Source organism: Rhincodon typus, chromosome 9 (assembly GCF_021869965.1).
Source record: "Rhincodon typus isolate 14 chromosome 9, sRhiTyp1.1, whole genome shotgun sequence".
NCBI classification, from domain to species: domain Eukaryota; kingdom Metazoa; phylum Chordata; class Chondrichthyes; order Orectolobiformes; family Rhincodontidae; genus Rhincodon; species Rhincodon typus.
In genome coordinates, this window is record NC_063340.1 from 71,352,975 (window position 1) to 71,374,213 (window position 21,239).

At 40.4% G+C, this 21,239-nt stretch overlaps 1 protein-coding gene across 1 annotated transcript in view; it reads right to left on the bottom strand.

The window, feature by feature from the left end:
* Positions 1–21,239, bottom strand: part of LOC109913109 (kynurenine 3-monooxygenase) — a 58,888-nt gene that overhangs the window by 31,695 nt on the left and 5,954 nt on the right. The window contains exons 2-8 of the mRNA XM_020512583.2: positions 19,578–19,647; positions 14,397–14,494; positions 11,546–11,635; positions 10,096–10,144; positions 9,910–9,997; positions 6,475–6,640; positions 6,297–6,368 (exon numbers count right to left, since the gene is read on the bottom strand). Of these exons, the coding sequence (XP_020368172.1) occupies positions 6,297–6,368; positions 6,475–6,640; positions 9,910–9,997; positions 10,096–10,144; positions 11,546–11,635; positions 14,397–14,494; positions 19,578–19,647 (633 nt within the window). The remainder of the gene's footprint in view (positions 1–6,296; positions 6,369–6,474; positions 6,641–9,909; positions 9,998–10,095; positions 10,145–11,545; positions 11,636–14,396; positions 14,495–19,577; positions 19,648–21,239) is intronic.

The window sequence follows — 21,239 nt, forward strand, 5'->3', positions numbered from 1 at the left end:
TCTGCTCCTATGATGCTGCTTGGCCTGCTGTGTTCATCCAGCCCTGCACCTTGTTGTCTCGGATTCTCCAGCATCTGCAGTTCCTACTATCTCTCGCCAAGATAGTCATTGTCTTGCCGATTTGCCTTGACGTTCTCAATTACTTCACCAAGCTTGCAAAGTGAGCATATGGCTAAGACCTTATTTACATGCCTGCAAATACAGCCAATTTTGAAGCCATATACGTCTCAATGTGTATTTTCTCTTGTGAACATAGGCTTGTGTTTGATGAACCAATTTGAGTTTGTAATATTTGTGATAAAATATGGACAAATAATTTTTGAATTTCATTCTCATATTAATATTTGAGACTCATATGAACTGAAAAGGGACAAAACATTGACAGCCACAACATTCACCTGAACACATAGGATTGCCAAGTAACATGAAACCAACGTGGAACAAATGATAAATGTTTAAACTGAACATCTCATTAAAAGGCTCTTAAACTGGTCACTTTCTATCACTCAAGAAAACCCTGTAATTGGCTATAATATTGTTATAATGCAATTCAGTTCATTGAATTTTAATGGGAAGTATAACCTTGTGCTTATGAAAAAAACTGATTGACCCCTCCTCAGCTTGTCATAACATGTTTAGGATTGCTAGAAGCAACATGTATTTTGTTTTCTTTAAAAAAAAGGCTTGCTCAAGCCTTGCAACACTTTTGAATTACCCATAAGCTTGGGGATTCTATAGTTTCCCACTGCTTTCTCCATTGCAATGCTTCAGCCAGTCAAATTCAAGTTTCCAGCCAAACAAAACCTAATCTTCTCATATAGTATAAATTGTTATGATCATTTGAAATTTGGCATTCATTTTGCCCTTATGAGTTCTGAAAAATGAAAATTATTGGCATCAACGTCTCTCACTTCAACAATATCGAACATGAAATTAGGGCAGATTCAGAATCTGTAGAAAATATGACATAAACATTTTCATCCCCTTGCTGTATATCTCCGAGTTTGGTTAACCTGCGGAGGTTGTTTAGGAGATCAAAAGAACATTTGCATGATTTTAGGGCCATAGGTTCAAACTATTAAAATCTACAAGAAATCTTCTTCTACTTGGGTGGCCCGGTGGAACAATTAGCATTGCTGCTTCAAAGAACCAGGCCCCCGAGTTCGATTCCACCCTGCAGTGACTGTCTGTCTTGAGTTTTCACATTCTCCCCATGTCTGCGTGGGTTTCCTCCGGGTGCTCCAGTTTCCTCCCATAGTCCAAAGATGTGCAGGTTAGGTGGATTGGCCATGCTACATGACCCCAAAGTGTCAAGGGATGTGTAGGCTTGGTGGGTTAGCCATGGGAAATGGGTGTATGGGGGTAGGACAGCGGGCTGGGCTTGAGTGAGATGCTCTTCGGAGAGTCAGTGTGCATTTGATGGGCCAAATGTCCTCTTTCTGACTGAATTCTATGATCTATGTTTAAGAAAAAGTGACCAAGTTCTTGAGTTGCAGACAGGCGCATGCAGAAAAGAGTTGTAGACCTGAAAACTTCAAAATCCCCTAAAGAAAAATGTGGATGCTACCATGAGGGAGTGGACTGTAAGAATCTTTTAAGATGAATGTACTTAGATGGGTTGACTGGTGTGACAATACGTTGGCTTTAAGAGACGTATTTTGACCTTTTGTTTTATGAAGATAGGTTGAGACAAAAGATCCAAGTAGGTTGTTCCAAGCCAATAAAGTAAACAGCTTGTGAGGCCTTGGAGACTTTTTTTAAAGTCGGAACAATGTGTGGAACCACAAGACATGGGTGAGATACTAAACTAATATTTCACATCCGTATTTACTGTGGAGAAGGGCATGGAAGCTTGGGAACTTGGTGAAATAAATAGCGATGTCTTGAAAAGTGTCTATATTACAGAAGAGGAGATGCTGGACATCTTAAAACGCACAAAGGTAGATAAATCCCTGGGACACGATCAGATGTATCCCAGAACTTTACAAGAAGCTACGGAGAGATTGCTGAACCCCTTGCTGAGATATTTGTGTCATCAACAACCACAGGTGAGGTGCCAGAAGACTGGAAGGTGGCTAATATGGTGCCATTATTTAAAAAAGGTGGTAAGGAGAAGGCCAGGGAACTATATACTGGTGACCAGATGTCAGTGGTGAGTAAGTTGTTGGAGGGGATTCTGAGGGACAGAATTTACATGCTTTTGGAAAGGCAAGGATGGATTAGGGATATTCAGCATGGCTTTGTGCATGGAAATCATGTCTCACTAACTTGATTGAGTTTTTTAAAAGAGGTGACAAAGAAGATTGATGAAGGCAGAACAACAGACATTGTTTATATGGATTTTAACAAGGTTCTGCATGGTAAACTGGTTAGCAAGGTTCAATCACATGGCATCCAAGGAAGCTAGCCAATTGGATACAAAATTGGCTTGAAGGTAGGAGACAGAGAATGGTGGTAAAGGGTTGCTTTTTGAACGAGAGGCCTGTGACTAGTGGTGTGCCGCAAGGATTTGTGCTGGGTCCACGGCTTTTCTTCATTTATACAAATGATTTGGATGTGAATATAGGAGGCATGGTTAGTGAGTTTGCAGATGCAACAAAATATGTGACATAGTGGACAGTGAAGAGGGTCATGTTACAGTACAATGGGACCTTGATCAGATGGGCCAATGGGCCAAGAGTGGCAAATGGAGTTTAATTTAGATAAATGTGAGGTATTACATTTTGGTAAGGCAAACCAGGGCTGAACTTACACAGTTAATGGTAGGGCACTCGGGAGTGTGGTGGAACAAAGAGACCTAGGGGTGCAGGTTCATAGTTCCTTGAAAGTGTCAGGTAGACAGGGTGGTGAAGGAGTTGTTTGGTATGCTTGCCTTTATTGGTCAGTGCATTGAGTATAGTAGTTGGGAGGTCATGTTGCGGCTGTACGGGACATTGGTTAGACCACTTTTGGAATACTGCATTCAATTCTGGCCTCCCTGCTATGGGAAAGATATTGTTAAACTTGAAAGGGTTCCAAAAATAATTCAGGATGTTGCCAGGATTGGAGGGTTTGAACTATAGGAAAAGGTTGGAGCTTTTTTCCCCTGGAGCGTTGGAGGCTGAGGGGTGACCTTATGGAGGTTTATAAAATCATAAGGAGCATGGATAGGGTGAATAGCCAAGGTCTTTTTCCTGGGGAATAGCATTAAGGTGGGAGGGGAAAGATTTAACAGGGACCTGAGGGGCAACATTTTCACACGGAGGGTAGTGCATGTATGGGCGAGGAAGTGGTGGAGGCGCGTACAATTAGAACATTTTAAAAGGCATCTGGATGGATATATGAATAAGAAGGGTTTAGAGGGATATGGGCCAAATGCTGGCAAATGGGATTAGATCAGTTTAGATTTCTGGTCGGCACAGACAAGTTGGAACAAGGGGCTGTTTCCATCCTGTATAACTGTATGACTCTAATAGAAGCAGCATGAATGGGTGGAGTCAGGCTTCTACAGAACCAAGGTTTTAGTTTAGCTTGCAGTACGTCTTGGGATTTGAAGCTGCCATACATCTCTCCCTGCTACACCAAAATACTTGAGATGTCTCTTTCTCTCTCTTTGTCAGAATTTACTCTTGATGTTCGTTCCCCCTGGACTGGAGAAACATTGCATGTGAGACAATTAATTTTACTGAATTTGCATTTCATGGAATATCTATGGTGTGGAAGCAGGCCATTCAGCCTATTGAGACCGCACCAACCCACTGAAGAGCATCCCACCCAGACGTGCGCCCCCTACCCTATCCATGTAAGCCTGCATTTCCCATGACTAATCCACCTATTCTGCACATCCCTGCTCACTATGGGGCAATTTAGCACAGCCAATCCACCTAACCTGCACATCTTTGGACTGTGGGAGGAAACCGGAGCACCCGGTGAAAACCCATGCAGACACGGGGAGAATGTGCAAACTCCACACAGACAATCGCCCGAGGCTGAGATCGAACCCGGGACCTGGCGCTGTGAGGCAACAGAGCTAAACACCGAGCCACTGTGCTGCCCAAGGGCACCGTGCCAAGGGCATGTTTGTGGGGTGTTACTATATTGGAATAGTTGCTGTTGATTAGTTAAATAATCTGCTATTCTGTTAAGCTTTCCAATTGAGTTAAAGTTAGACTTCTTTCTTTTGTTTGTATTTTAAGTAGAATAAGAATAAAGTGTATTTTGCAGAAAGCAGAGCAGTGAAACCATTTGAAATACATGTGGAACACAGCACCTTACACTTGTCTTAATATGAGAAAAAGTTAACATCTTTGCTATCTCCTTGACATATTAGAAGGGGGTTTGGTCAGGTTGACAGCAATGGTCTTTGATACCAATCCTCCAATTTCAGAGGAATCTTAATTCTTTAAAACAAAAAGATATATTATCTGAATGGATGTCTAACTTTTACAGAAACCATAAGGAAATAGATTCACATTGATTTTAGAGTTTTATGTATTACGTAAAAGATTTGCCCTTCACTTTTAGTAGTGTGTTTTTTGTCTAAGATAAAGTTCATTGCCATCAAGACCAATGCCATAGCATGTGAAACTACACAAATCCTACATACGAGGCACATCGATCATTTAAGCTAACCAGTCAAGTTCATAACATGGCACATTTACACTTGCCAGCATCAATATATACTGATGCACAGGGACGAATTTTCTTCAAACAAAAAGAAAACACTGTCTGTGTGGAGTTTGTACATTCTCCCCTTGTCTGTGTGGGTTTCCGCTGGGTGCTCCGGTTTCCTCCCACACTCCAAAGATGTGCAGGTTAGGTGAATTACCCGCACGGTTCAGGGGTGTAAGGTTAGATGCGTTAGCCATGGGTAATGCAGTGTTATAGGGTAGGGGTATCGGTCTCGATGGGATGGTCTCTGGAGGGTTGGTGTGGACTCATTGGGCCAAATGGCCTGTTTCCACACTGTAGGGATTCTATTCATTCCATTCTTCTAAACAGGCCCCTAAGTATCAATACATGTCGCTTCTAGCAAACATAAATAAGTCATGATATAAGTCAGGCTATGACCGCCACCAATAAGAGACAATCTAACCACCGTCTCTTGACATTCAATGGTACTACCATCACTGAATCCCCCACTATCAACATCCTGGGGGTTACCATTGATCAGAAACTCAACTGGACTCACCACATTAACACAGTGGCTACAAGAACAGGCCAGAAGCTAGGAATACTGCAGCGAGTAACTCATCTCCTGACTCCTCAAAGCCTGACTGCCATCTACAAGGCACAAGTCAGGAGTGTGATGGAATACTCCCCACTTGCCTGGATGACTGCATCCCCAACAACAATCAAGAAGCTTGACACCATCCAGGACAAAGCAGCCCGCTTGATTGGCACTGCATCCACAAGCATCCACTCCCTTCACCACTGACTCTCAGTAGCAGCAATGTGTACTATCTACAAGATGCACTGCAGAAATTCACCAAAGATCCTCAGACAGCTCCTTCCAAGCCCAAGACCACTTCCATCCAGAAGGACATGGGCATCAGACATATGGGAACACCACCACCTCCACGTTTCCCTCCAAGTCACTCACCATCCTGACTTGGAAATATATTGCCGTTCCTTCACTGTCGCTGGGTCAAAATCCTGGAATTCCCTTACTAATAACATTGCGGGTCAACCCACAGCAGGAGGACTGCAGCGGTTCAAGGAGGCAGCTCACCACCACCTTCTCAAGGGCAACTACGGATAGGCAAGAAATGCTGGCCAGTCAGCGACACCCACATCCCACAAATGATTAAAAAAAAAAGATATGAGCACGATTGTTGTTTTAAATTGGTCGATCTGTCACTTGGGAGATATATTGTTTTCAGATATCAGACCATTCAAATGCTTTACTGCTGCTAACAAAATAGACAGAAAATAGGGACTCAGTTTGTTTTAACATTTTCTGATCTAGCAGAAGGAGAATATTTCGGGTTGCTAAACAACAGCCAGCATAATGCATGGTCACAAACATCTATGGATCATCTTCTATATTAACTTGGTGGCACGTACCTCTTAATGCAAAGGGAAACAGCATTATCAGCTCTTTGTGCTGTCTACTTGGGTGCAGGACAGCTACCAATCAAAGTAACAACTGGATTCTGGGAGAACACCAGCTGAGGTTAATGTCCCAAAGATCAGACTTCAGGCTCTCCAAAACCCAAACATGACCAGACTGATATTTAAGAAAACAATTTAATAGAAGTATAAGGACATGATTTTCTCAGCCATGTAGTTTGTATGGCAAAGTTGTTAATGCTTACCAAATTGGGCAAAGCAATCATCATGAAGGTGTTTCTAGGCCATATGTGAAGAAAATTAGGCTCCATTGCAAACTGGAAGAAAACATTTTGATGTTTATTTCTGTATAAAACATCTGATATGAAAGGCAATTAGAAAGAAACTTTAAAAGTAAATACTTCTATTTGAGCCAATTCTTACATCACCATTTTTAGGAGGTATTGTAAGCTCCATGTAACCATGAGGGATATACACGTGGCTGTAATCAAACCTGGCTTGTCGCATAAACTGCTTCCTCGTAGTGGAAAAGGCACCATCACATCCAACAACAAGGTCATGTGAAACTTCACAAGTTGTGCCATCAGGCCTATTATAAAAACAGAACAAAATACTTAACTCTTTAGTTTACAACAAATATGGTAGGTGCTAGATGTCAAGAATGATGTTGAATCAATTAAATAAAGTGCCCAACAATGTTAACTACAAAATTATTTTTAAGGAAGCTTGAGAAACTAGGAGGAATAGATTAGATAGGAGAGCCTGGTGCTAACAGGCTCTTTGTTAGAAGAAATCTGCACCTCTCTTTCCAGTTTATTCTACACTCTTAAGTATAGTGCTTGCAAAGATAGCCAAAACGTAAGAGGCATCTCATATAAACAAGGGATTAAAACTACTCTTAACATCAGAATACAAAAAAAAGCAACAACATTTGCTGTGTCGAGCCTGCTCTGCCGTTAATAGATCATGGCTAATCTTGGGACTTCAATTTCACTTTCCAACATGGCCCTCATACCCCTTGATTCCATGTGAGTTCAAGAGCCTACCTCAACTTTAAAAGTTTTCAATAATGGAGACTCCTTAGTGCTCTGAAGCAGAGAGTTGCAAAGATTCATAATCCTCTGGGTGAAGAAATTTCTCCTCATTTCAAAATGATCGGCCCTTTACCCTGAGACCATGCCCTCATATTTTATATTCCCTTGCCATTGGGAACAATCACTCAGAGTCTACCCTGCCAAGCCCTTTAGAATCTTTCAGTATATTTCAATGTGACCATCCCTCATCCTTCTAGAGTTTAGGTAGTCTTTCAAGTTTCTATAGATTCTGGAGCACAGAATCATACAGTCCAGAAGAGACCCTTCAGTCCATCAAGTCTGCACCAACAAAAACTACTGTAAAATTATACTAGTCTCACTTTTCAGCACATGGCCCATAGTCTTGAATGTTATGACATTTGAAGAGCTCATTCAAGTACTTTTTAAAGAGTGCAATGTTTCCTTCTTCATCTACCTTCCCAGGCAATTCCCATAGATTGAAAGGCAGCCAATGAATCCCCACTATTTATAAAAGAGGTAGAGAGAAGACAAGGAACTATAGTCTAGTTAGCCTAACATCAGTAGTGGGGAATTTGCTACAGTCCATTATGAAGGATTCGATAACATAGCACCTTGGAAGAACATGACTGGATTAGCCATAGTCAGTGTGGATTTATGAAAGAAAAATCATGCTTAACAAATCTACTGGAATTTTTCATGGATGTAGCTAGTAAAGTTGATAAGGAAGAGCCAGTCGATAATAATTACTGAGACTTCCAGAAAGCTTTCGATAAGGTACCACATAAGAGATTAAAATGTAAAATTAAAGCACATGGAATTGGGTCTAGTGTACTGACATGGATAGAGAATTGCTTGGCAGACAGGAAACAAAGAATAGGAATAGATGGGTCTTTTTCCAAGTGGCAGCCAATGACCAGTGGTGTACCACAGGAATCAGAGCTTGAACCCCAGCTATTCACAGTACGTGCTAAGCATTTGGATGAGGGAACTAAATGTAATATCGCCAAGTTTGCAGATGACACAAAGCTGGCTGGGATAGTGAACTGTGAAGAAGACACAGAGAGGCTCCAGTGTGATTTGGTCAAGTTGAGTGGGTGGGAATATGCACGGCAGAATGTGGATAATTGTGAGGCTACCCACTTTCATAGCAAAAACAGGAAGACAGATGCTTATCTGAATGGTGATAGACTGCAGAAGTAGGAAATGCGATGAGATCTGAGTGTACTTGTACACCACTGATGGAAAGTAAGCCATCAGGTGAAGCAGGCAATTAAGAAGGCTAATAGTATATTGGCTTTCATTTGCAAGAGGGTTTGAGCATGGATGCTTCAAAATTACAAATGTTTAAGACATGCATCTCTCTTATCTTTGTATGCATAACCTGAAAGGACTGTATGGCAATAATTTTAACTTTTATTGTCATGTGGAAAAATGGGTTCAGAATCTGAATAATTGTCAAGATATGAAACATCAATCATCTTCATAAGAGAATTTAACTATTGCCCCTTGATATTCACTACTATCAACATCCTGGAAGTTACTACTGACCTGAAACCAAACTGGATGAATCATACGAATACTGTGATTAAAAGAGCAGGCCAGAGGCTGGGAATTCTGAGGCTAGTAGTATATGATATCACTTTAAGAGGGAATGTTCTAATGAGCAAGTAGCCTCAATGTAGAAGACGTGACCAGCAGCAATTGCTAGCCTAGCTTGTGGCGTGCAAAGTGAGGAAGTTGCAGTTGTACCTTTATGAGGATTCAGTCTGCTGTGCAATCATGTAAATTATCTTCAATAAACAGAAACTACTTATACGAAAACAAAGTTGCTGGAAACAGCTCAGCAGGTCTGGCAGCATCTGTGAAGCAAAAAACAGAGTTAACGTTTCGGGTCCGGTACCCTTCCTCAGAAGTGAGAAAAGGTCACCGGACCCAAATGTTAACTGTGTTTTTTTCCTTCACAGATGCTTCCAGACCTGCTGAGCTTTTCCAGCAACTTTGTTTCCATTCCTGATTTACAGCATCCGCAGTTCTTATGTTTTTAAAAACTACTTATACTTTACCAGTCCTGGTGAGAGACTGGTTAACTTTGTATTAAACTAGAAGCTCAGCAAATAACTCTACTCCTGACTCCCCAGTGCTTGTTCACAAATCATAAATTATAAGTACGATGGAATACTTCCCATTTGCCTGGATGAACGCAGCTCTTAACAAACACTCAAGAACGACACTATCCTGGCCAAAACAGTCCGCTTGATTGGCACACTATCATTCATCATAAAAATTTCCTTTCTCCACCACCAAAGTAATGGTGGCAATGTGTATCATCAACAAGATGTGCTGCAGCTAATGAAAAGAGTCTCCTTTGCTAGCGCATTCCCATGACCTCTACTGCTGAGAAGGACAAGACAGAAGACACATCAGAACTGCCTATAAAGAAGTACTTATTCTGATTTAATGATCTGGTCCTGCCATAAATAGGCTATAATTTCAGATGCAATTATAAATTTTAAGATTTTGTACAAGTAACAAGATACACATACAAGCATGGCAGCGCATACAAGACAGACACCTTTGCTCAAACGCATCAGTGATTAAAAAGCAGCTCCTTAGATTATGCTAAATTGAGGTTCAAAAGCCAGAATCTCTCAGAACATCAATCTATTTTAATATGTTGCTTCAACCTTCAACAGTGATGCTTTATGGTATTACAATCTGCATTGCTCCCATTACTTAACGCTGTGGTCCAAATAGAGTTTAGATATGACTTTCACAAAATGGTGGCAATCTACAGAAAGATTACCTGATAAATGTCAGGATCCCCTTATCAGCACTGCAGTGTTGCAATTTAGTTTCAAAGTTTAACTTGACATTTGGGTATTGATTAGCAGCTACAAATGCAAACAGATTAAGCAAATTTCAGAAAAGAAATTACAGAGAAGAAATGAGACAAAACAATTTTAGAATAACATGTCCAGCATTTACTCACCAAATAATAACGTTCGGTTTAAATTTGCTCTATCCACTGACAAGATATACTGAAGGGCAAAGATACACGATTAAATATGTTCCTTTATGTACTGACAATAGGAATATTGTTATTTTAAAACAGTGACCTGTCTTGCTTGACAAAACACATGATTGCTTTTAGCAAGATTAGTTTTGCAAAGGCTTGCCCAATGCAGCAATTTAAAATTTAGGGAAGCAAGATTAAAAATTAACAAAAACACATAGAAAACAACTGGATGGGAAAGATTGTACACCAGAGCAGTCCACTTTATTTTGCATATCTTGTTCCTTATGCACTGTTGTAGTAACCCCATGTAGTATCAAGATCTGGAACTTTAGATTACCAATTACTATCCAGGCACATAGTTATATCCTATGCAAGTGAACTATGAATAAAAGGTTTCAGATTCAAGTGCTCAAACTTTGTCCAATTGCTTTTTGCCCCACATCTCCCTTTTGGGAAATGTATGATGGGAATTTGTGATTCATTTTTCTCTAATTCATATTTTACCCTATAAAGATGAAGGAGTCTGGCAGCTCATCGCCTTCAAGGACTTCCTGAGTAAGTGTAGGTAATTAGCTCTTCTGCAGGCCATACAAAAGTCATTTGACTAAACCATCATCCCTCACCTTCAAAGGCCTTACTGTCACTATCCCCCACTATTAACCTCATAGGCGTTACCATTGACAAGACATTGACCTAGACAAGCTACATAAATACATTGGCTGTAACAGCAAGTCATGGGTGAAGAATACTGCAATGGTAGCTCAATTTCTGACTCCCAAAGCCTGTCCACCATTTACAATGCACAAGTCAGGACTGCGATGGAATACTTTCCACTTTCTTGGACAGGTGTAGCTCCAACAACACTCAAGAAACTTGACATGATCCATGACAAAGCAGTCTGTTTGATTGGCATCACATCCACAAACATCCAATCCCTTTACCACAAACACTCAGTAGCAGCAGCATGTACCATTTACAGGATGCACTGCAGAAATTCACCACTGATCCTTCAACAGCACCTTCCACCTAGAAGTCCAACGGCAGCAGATATGGGAACATGACCACCTTCAGGATTCCCTCCAAGTCACTCACTATCCTGACCTAGAAATATATTGCCGTTTCATCAGTGTGGTTGGATTAAAATCCTGGAATTCCCTTCCTAATGACATTGAGGGTCTACCTATAGCCCATGGACTGCAGCGGTTCACGAAGGCAGCTTACCAACATCATTGCAAGGGCAACCAGGGACAGGTAATAAACGCTGGCCTAGTCAGTGAAGCCCATGTCCCATGAGTGAATAAAAGAAAATCAAATATCATGCCACTTCTTCGCAGAGACAAAAGAAATTTCATTCATTCAAAACATTCTTTGTAATACATGCTGTGCTACGATGTTGTGAAGCCTTTTTATATATAAATGTTACCTGGTCTTTTGTTCCATAAGAAATAGATGACTTGCTGCCTGACAAGGAGTGAATCATTCGCCCATTCATGGGAATGCCCTTAGACACTATCTAAAAAGACAAGTGTTGAAGAATTACATCTTTAAGAATTTGGAATTCTAAGATTTCTCAGGCGACAAACAACAACATTGCAAACGTTGTTCTTCCTGAACACTATCACTTAAGCTTAGTGCAACATTTTGTTAAATTTACCAGTAAAATATCATTGACACCTTTTAAAAATCCTAACATTTCCGATGGATATGTGTTCCAATTAAGTTATGCTAGTAGTTATGTGATTGAAATTTTGGTAAGACGATATAAAATGTGGCTGATTGGTCTTGAATTCCATTTGTCTGGTCTAATATTGTGCATTTCACTGACCAAAAAGCTTTTAAAAAGGGACCAAAATGCACAGACTTAAAATCACAGACTGACATCACCTCACCACAGAAATTGACCAAGTTTCATGACTAGCCCCTTTCTCAATCATCATCCCAGGAGATATAAAAAAGGTTCCTCTCTCTGATTAGTACCATAATGAAAATCTTCAAATGTTCAAGATGACAATGATCACCTACAATTATCAAGCCTGAAAAACAAAATCATCAGCAGATGGAATATACAACCAGTTACTATTTCAAGGAGCTTTTTTTGAAAAATTAGAGATGGATTTTTGACTACAGCTCTAAAATAGTCTCCCTCTCAATACAAACACGTGAAGACAAGCCCAGCAATGATGCTGACTGAAAACAAAAATGAGAAGACTAAGAACTTAAAAGATAACCATGATATTCTCTACTGCTGACAGTCCTAGAAATCAGCTAGCCAAATATGATTCCATCTTAAATCTTTATGCCTCAAAAACACACAAATAACTAGCTTGTCTATTCAGGACACTATCCCCTTTTAAAAGTGTGTGTATTTGCTTGACACTGCCATTATTTTTCTCGGAGTCATAGGTAATAAACTTGCCCCTGGACTAGAAAGTAGCAAATATAAACTCTCTATTCATGAAGGGAGCTAAGCAGAAAACAGGGAAACTGTAGTTCTGTTAGTTTGTCATGGTGAAAGTATTAGAATCCACCATTAAACAGATTATAACTGGGACTTAACTTAAAGTAATTGGGAAGGGTCTGCATGATTTTGTAAAAGGGTAATCATGCTTAAAGAATTTATCAGAGTTCGTTGCAGAAGTAACATGTGTTGTGCATAAAGATCTGCCTGCAGTTGTATCAAACTTGGATTTTTGGGAGGCATTTCATATGTTCATAGATCATAGAATCCCCAGTGTGGAAACAGGCCCTTTGGCCCACCAATTCCACACTGACACTCAGAGCATCCCACCCAGACCCATCCCCCTAATCTACACATCCCTGAACACTATGGACAATTTCCCATAGCCAATCCACCTTGCCTGCACATTTTTGGACTGTAGAAGGAAACCAGAGCACCCAGAGGAAACCCACACAGACACAGGGAGAATGGATAACTCCACACAGACAGTTGCCCAAGGCTGGAATCGAACCCAGGTCCCTGGCGCTGTGAGCCACCATGCCACCCCTGACAGTAAAGGTTATTTTGGGAATTAAGCACTCAGTATAGATAGAATATTGACTGGCTGGCTGGCAGAAAACAAAGCCTGCATAAATTGGTCTTTTCCCGATCGACAGGAATATAAACTCAGGTCTCAACCTTTTACAATTTACATCAAAGGCTCAAATAAGGAGAAGGTCAAAAATCACACAACACCAGATTTTTGGCCAACAGGTTCAATTGAAGACTATAACCTAGTGATACGATGTGGACAGAGAGAAGCTCCTTGGCCTTAAATTCTCAAAAAACACCCGTTCATTTTTAAAATGTTAACTTTTTATCTTTCTATTATGCAATAATGCATAAAATTTATATTAACGCATTTTTGAGCATTTCAGATGTAGTTTCTTCCCTTTCATATTAAAACAAGGTGACATTCCTCTTTATTCTTTAAGAAAAGTTAATATTTCCTGTAAAACTTCTCCTGGATTCTGAATATCATCAATTCAAACAGTACAGTTGATTGTTTTACTTTAATTCCCAATATGGAGCTGAATTATTCACTGCATCTGTGCTCCCCATATCCGAGTTTAAATGTCATGGACAAGCCTGCCTCTGTTTGCTCCATTTTAATTTTTTGGCTGACAGAACTTTACCATGACGTGGCAAGACCTCTGCAGCTCTCTTGAGAAAATGACAGCTTGTGGAGCTGTCCACAGCTGCTAGCCATTTGAATGTTGTCCGTCATGTAATCCCAACAGAGCCACCAGATGCAGTGACCATTTCCAGTTTTGTAGTTATGAAGGGCTGATCAGCAATGGAACTAGACCTCCAGGAATCACAGGCAATCCCAGGTGAATACATCAAATGGAATTTGGGAAACTGGGATTTGGGGAGACATTTGGATAGGGAACACGAGCACTCGAGCTAACAACCTGCAGACAGAACCAGTCCCGATGAATACTGAGCACAGGCATCTCCTGCCACCCTAAATGTTAGTGAATTGAGCTGTTTATCTGGGCAATAATTGAACATTTAAGGGCCTCAAATGCACCCAACATCTGCAGTATCGATCCTATAGTCTAGCAGGCTTGCACAGCATATTATCTATTTTACAGGTCCACCCTCTGCAATCCCACCAGTGAATGAATGGCCTGTAAAATCCAGCTCTTGGAATTCATGCAGCATGAGATAGTACAGAAACTGCAAAAATGTACCAGTTCAATTTTGATTTGGCAAAAAAAAATTGAATCAGATTTTGTTTGATTTTATTGGAAAACTGATAGATTTTCCATACCTGGTCTTCCATGCCAATGGCTTTTAGAGCCTGCCTCCCTCTGTAAGATAAAGCAAGGTTGATGCTTCTTCCCCTTGCATCTTTAGCAATTCGAATATCTGTCAAGCAGGAAATGTTAAATTTGTTTTGATGCAATCAATCCTTAAACATTTCAGTTTCTATTAGCTACATTCAACCAGAAGTGTATGAGCATTAAGTAATAATCTGGACTGTGCTACTTGAAAGGATGCATTAGCAGATTCAGTAATTACTTTTAAATGAGAATTGGATGCACACTTTGGGAAAAAAAACAAATTTTCCAGGCCTACGTACAAAGCTCCTACACCTGTGAGTGGAAGGCAATGGCAAACAACCACTGAGAAACAGGTCAGAATGAAGCATCAGCAGATGTTGAGTCCAAGACCTACCTTCAGGCACAGCATTCATGGAATGAAATGGACAAAGAACAGGGAAACAATAAAACCAGCTCAGATACAATGGCCAATCAGACTCTTTCTGTGATGCATGATTCTATGAATTTCAGTGAGCTTAATAGTAGCAATTGGGGTTTTATTTCACTATTCCTGTTTGAAAAAAAAGATTACTCCTGCCATTTTTTGTTTGCATGAGCCCTGATATTCCTCCATTACTTCACATGGTCAATTTTCATCTTTGAACTCAGACATTGAGCACATGCTCAGCTTATTCTCTTGTGACAATATTTCTGGCGAACCTAACTTCATCCTGATCTGATGTAGAGATATATACTTTCTAGCAAGAAATCATGTGAAGTGATCAGAAATCAAGGCTACTTTTCTTTTCAACTTTACTCAGGGGGATGTTGATCCCATTTGTAATATCGCCATCACTACCCTAGGTCATTCAATATGTAACTAGATTTGAATCTTTCTTATATTTGCCAATGGTACAAAGTCATACATCAAGTCAATCTTAAAACAGTCATCAAAACTCGTCAGCTATACAAAGATGTGTCAGACAGTGAGGATAATACAAATTGGCTGCAACAAGACACAGATTTGGGTATGGAAACGCAAGTGGCAGATTAGAGAGTTTTTGGGACATAGTGGTAATGTACATACCTCTTGGGCAGAAGTCTTAGGTTCAAGTCCCACCTGCTCCAGAGGTATGTCATAATATGTCTGAATAGGGCAATTGAAAATATTGACACATGACAGATGGAATTTATACCGAGTTGATGTATTTTAGCAGAAGGGATAAGAAGAGGCAATATAGATTTAATGGCACACAGTATGGAGAGGGTTTGTGGGGGGGAGAGAGAGAGAGAAGTGTCATTATGGTTCTCGTGCATAGGTCAAGATAAAGTGAAGATTAGCAAAGAATGGAAATTTTGGGCATCGAGGTGTTGAATAAAAGTAAGGACATTATGCTGAATCTTTATAATTGTAGCATAACCAGTACTTTAAGAATTCTGTACTTAGTTCTGGGGTCACCACACTTTTGGATCAATGGGTGGAATTTAATGCAGCTTCCAGAAACAACAAACATAATGGGTGGGGAGAATTAATTAGATGGGACGTGAAATTTCAGCTTTTTGATGACAGGTTAAGTCACAGAGTTTAAGTTAGTCATGCTTTAGTGGTAAGTTGGGCCTCAAGCCTTCCAAGGGCAGGTTCCTATTTCAATGCTTTGCTATTTCATGAATGTTTTACATTAAAACCTTTTCAAACTAGTTCTTATATTCAGGATTAGGCAAGTGGTGCTCAGAAACTGATGGTACCATTTTCAAACTCATCTAAAGATGTTGTGCATAAGATGAGTTTGTCCATCTGGGTCTGAGGTAAGCAGTAGTCTTTGTTGAATTCTGTGGCACCGGAAGAGAAGCAGGAGAATGACCATTTGGATGGAGGGGTAATGGGAGCAAGAGGGTTTTGAGAAAGGGGAGCTGATGAGGTCAGGCCAGGAAGGGGAGAAAAGTGACTTTAAGGAAAACAGCAAGTAAGACCTGAAACAAAAACAGATATTGCTGGAGAAACTCAGTAGGTCTAACAGCATCTCTATAGAGAAAACAGAGTTAATGTTTTGAGTCCAGTGGCCTGTCTTCAGAAGTGGTAGCATCTGGGAAAAATTGGTATTTATCTTGATGACAAGGGATAGAGGAGAAAATGGAGTGAAACTAAGAAAAAGACGGTCAAAGAGATCATTAATAGTAAATCGGGGAGAGGAAAAAGCTAGATCGATGATAATGGAGGCAATGAGTGGGTGAAAATGGAAGCTGGCTGTGCTCAAAACAACTCATATCATGTTAGGACCCACTCATACCCCGTTATCTCAAAACAGAAATCACTGGAGAACCTCAACAGCTCTGGCAGCATCTGTGGAGAGAAAGCAGAGTCAACATTTTGGGGTGTTCTGAGGGAGGGTCACGCGACCCAAAACGTTAACTCTGATTTCTCTCCACAGATGCTGCCAGATCCGCTGAGCTTTTCCAGCAACTTCTGTTTATGTTGGAGGAGGAATGTTAAGGAAGAAGCGATGTCCATTGTCAATGCCACGGGGTTGATGAGGCAGAGTACACAGCGATAGTTACAGGATCAAGGGTGTTGGGCTAAAACTCAAAGGTAGCAGTGAGAATATGCAGAATCATGGAGAATGGTTTTGACTGAGATGCTGGCCAGTCCTGCTAACTAACTTACAGCTGGAGACAGCCCAGGTCCCAGTGGAAGGACACAATTGTGTGGGGAAGGAGCTTGATGTTTGGTCCACCGTGAAGACTTGAAGATCGCATTACATTTCCAGAGAGGGTGCAGCAAGGAAAGGTCCAGAAACATAGATTGATGGATGAAAGCAGAGAACAATGGGAGTCAACTGATGGGTGGGGGCTTTGAAGGTTGGAGGCTGTGATGCACTGAAAAATTTTAATGATGGATCAAAGAACACTTCTCCCAACTGGCACCAGTTCTTCCTGCCTGGATGCATGCAAGGAGTGACATTTTAAAACCCATCCCAAAATGGAGTTAAGTCATCTGCCAGCAGGTACAGACACTTCTTGCTTGCCACTGCTACATGTGGGACACATAACTGCTGCAATCACTTACACTTTGTGCTGTAATTGTGTGCCTGGTGGTTCCTGACATACAAAAAAAACATAGTTTTCAGAGAAGGTTATGCGAGGATGACGAAATTCAGATACAAAGTTATGTTCGAAAAGCTGGGATTTCCATCCTTCGAGTGCTAATGACTTGGAATTCTCAGTCAGGAGAAGCTGAAAGGGTGAATGAATAAAAGGAAATTGGGTGGGCCATTGAACAGCTATAAGCAAGAACAGGTTATTGGACTGGATTACTCTACAGAGAACTGGCACGAGCTTAATAGACTGAATGGCATCTTCCTAAATTGCATTGATTATATGGGCCTGTTGTTCACCACTTTTTTTGATACCAGATAGGGAAAGTGAAGAAATTTTTCATTAAAGACATAGGTCCTGCTTCTTGTTGCATTCTCTACCTGAAGACAGGTTTTTGTTGATTACTTGTTGAAAGATGGCAGAGTGCCATGTTTTATTTTAGTATGGATACAGCAAGAAAGCAGGCCCTGGGTTCCCACTCAACCAAAAGGGGGACTGAACCCTGTGCTGTTGACATAAATCTGATCCACAAGCTAGCTGAGTTCCAGCTGAGCAAACAGTTCCCTGAACATGTATACAGCACACGCAAATGTGCGAATGTGATCACTGCAAGTATACACAATAACTCGCTTGGGACAATTTTAATAATCAGGTAGGTGGAGCACACCAAGTGTCACCCAATCCTTAGGGCATGAGCTTGTCCATTTCAGGGGTCAAGCTGGAATGTTATGCCATCTGCTAGCTGCATGCCTCAAACAGGTATCCTGCTGAATTTCATTTCATGACCAACTCAAGCTTGAAAACAGCAGGAACAGAAATGGTGGTCACAGCATTAGATAATACAAGGCAGCAGAATTCCATATTGTTCTTGTGAAGCTAGGAGATAAAACTTATGCTGCTTGCAGGTTACACAAGAACCCCTGGAGCCTTAAATTCTTGACAAACAGGTTTTACTCAATAGAGTGTCACACTCCATCCTGCAGGCCCCCTAGATTGAGGTGGAGTCCTCATTATATCAATAGAACCCTTATTTGCATAGATTAGAAAATGAAGCCATCCTGCAGAAGACCAGTTTAATATGGCACTGGAGCTAGGAAGGACCTGGATATGTTGGGCTCACTTCAACTCCACCAAAGTTGCTGCTGCTCAATTTCTACTGACTGAAAAGAGTTCAATCTCTCCCCACTACTTCCAGGGGAATGGAGACTTTAAACAACTACAAAACAACATTCACAATGATATTTTATGAAATAATTGAAGTGCTAACAGTTCATAACGGCTTTGCTCACAATGAGTCTGAAATTTACAAACATGGTTAAATTACGATGTGGGCTGGGGTGGACAAGATCAGAAATCACATGACATTGTTGGACTATAACCTGGTATCGTATGATTTCTGACCATGGTTAAGCTGAGCAGGGTTATGGAGAAAGCTAATTTATTGGCATTTTGGGTTATCCTGAAAGTACGATGAAGGGGATTTGGGTTCAGTGCTGGAATGTTGGAACATTGTAACATTTTTAGCAGCAATGTGAGGATGTGGAAAGGGAGGTCATCTTTCATAAGGTGTTTTATACCTGCTGCTGGGAGGATTGCCTGCAGGGAAATTTAGTGAAATGTACCTGTTAGAATACACACTTATAAGAGACCAAGGCCTTGAAGTAGAAATGTGAATAAACATAATAAAAGCCAATTCCGTTAATGTATACAATTATTCTACTTCATGATTAAAAATTTCCTTCTGGACACTTGAAATTTCAGAATTTGAGAAAATGTTTTCAAAAATCAATTTCAATGATTTGTTTGGTTGCTCAACACATGATGGCAAATGAAGCGTGTACAATTCTGGATAATATTTTCCAACATTAGATGTTAAATCTTGATACAAATAATGTGATTCAAAATTATAACACAGAAATCAGTACAGACAGGAATTGTAGTTTACAGAAGGTCTTAATAAACTTAGGTATTTAAATTGAGTTTAGTAGTTGTGAACTTCACAGATTTTCTTCAGTACATCTACAGCCTACATTACAATTTGGAGATATGTTCATTTGACAATGTCAAAAGGCAAAAATAAATTAAGTGAATCCCACCTTTGCGTGCTTCATAAAGTTCCACTTGAAAACCTCGCTTTGCGAAGAAGCACGCATTTAAAGCACCAACCTAGAGGAAAAGAACAAAACGTTGATCTTCTGCAATAATAAAATCAGCTGGCCAACTCAATTCAGTCTTGTAATAAAGGCAGAATACTGCAGATGCTGAAAATCTGAAACGAACAGAGAAAATGCAGGAGAAACTCAACGGGTTTGGAAAGTTTCTTCAGAACTGAAGAAGGTTGAAAATAATTTCTCCAGCATTTTGCATTTGTTTCAGTTCTACCTCAATTTTAGTGTTTGTGTTTGCTGGATATAAAAGTGTCTAAATCTTGAATCTGTTCAAACCTAATTTAATCTAATTTAGATTGGAGTTAGGAGTTGAAAGTTAAATAAAGTCCTCATTTCAAAATTCTGTAGTTGTGAAGTTGCAGATGAGTTAATTTCAAGGAGGTACACTGAAAGAGCAGCCTGATTAAAACTGGAATGTGGGATCTTCTGGAAACCAAGGAGATCCACTGCAAACACATCTGTAGCAAGTATTTTCCATTCAAGTAACTTCAAATTCAAGTTGAGGAAATGGAGTCCAAACTGCAGACATTGCAGTGCATCAAAGAGGGGAAAGTTACCTGGACAATTGGCTCCAGGAGGTGGTCACACATTTAGATTAGGCAATTCAAACTTGCTCTGCGATCAAAGATAAAAGCTATAATTGCAAGTGAGGCTGGTATGGTGACCCAAAGGGAGGAGCTTGAATGTCCTCTGTCCCTGTTATTGTCCAACAGTTACAAGACTCTTGTAAGCCATGTGAACAACATCTGGGACTTCAGGGAAGATAAGTGAACTGACCACAACACCATGAAACAAGGAGTCATTCAAATGTGGGAAGAAATAGGAACGTAGTAATGGTAGGGGACAGTATTATTCAGACAGTAGATACTGTTTTTCTAACTGTGAGTTTGAGTCCCGAGGGCTGTGTTGTCTGCTAATGCCAAGATTAAGGATACCTCCTTGGGGCTGAAGAAGAATGTGAAGTGGGAGGGGAGGGATCAAAGTTGTCATCATCCATGATGGTATTAACAGTATTGATAGGAATGGAAAGGATGTTCTGCTGAAAGATCTTGAACAGTTAGGAGCTAAATTGATAGGCAGAACACCCAAAGTAATAATCTAACGATTACTACCTAGGCTGCAGGAAAACTGGCACAGGGTAAATAAAGGCAGGTGAAATGGGCATCTCAAAGATTGATGTGGGAGGAATGGGTTTCAGTTCATGGAGAACCATCACTATTACTCAGGTAGCAGGAAGTTGCTGCAGTTGGACAGGATTTGATTTGAACCATTCTAAGATCAGTGTTCTGGTGAATCAAATTACACGGGCTGTAGAGAAGTCTTCAAGTTAACTAGAAGGGAGAAAGTCTTGGACAAGGAGATACAGAGGCTTTAAAAGCTAAAGGATGTGGCAGCATTGTAGGGCAATTATTTTGATAACGATACCCAAGTGAACCAGAAGGGATAGAGTATAAAAACATAAAAATACAGTAGCAGTAAATAGGGTCAAAGGGAGAAAAAAATTGTAAAACGGCAAAATTAATGGATCTTTAGTTAATGAGCATAGTATTTGGAACAAAGCACAAAATTAATGGTACAAATAGAGGTTGT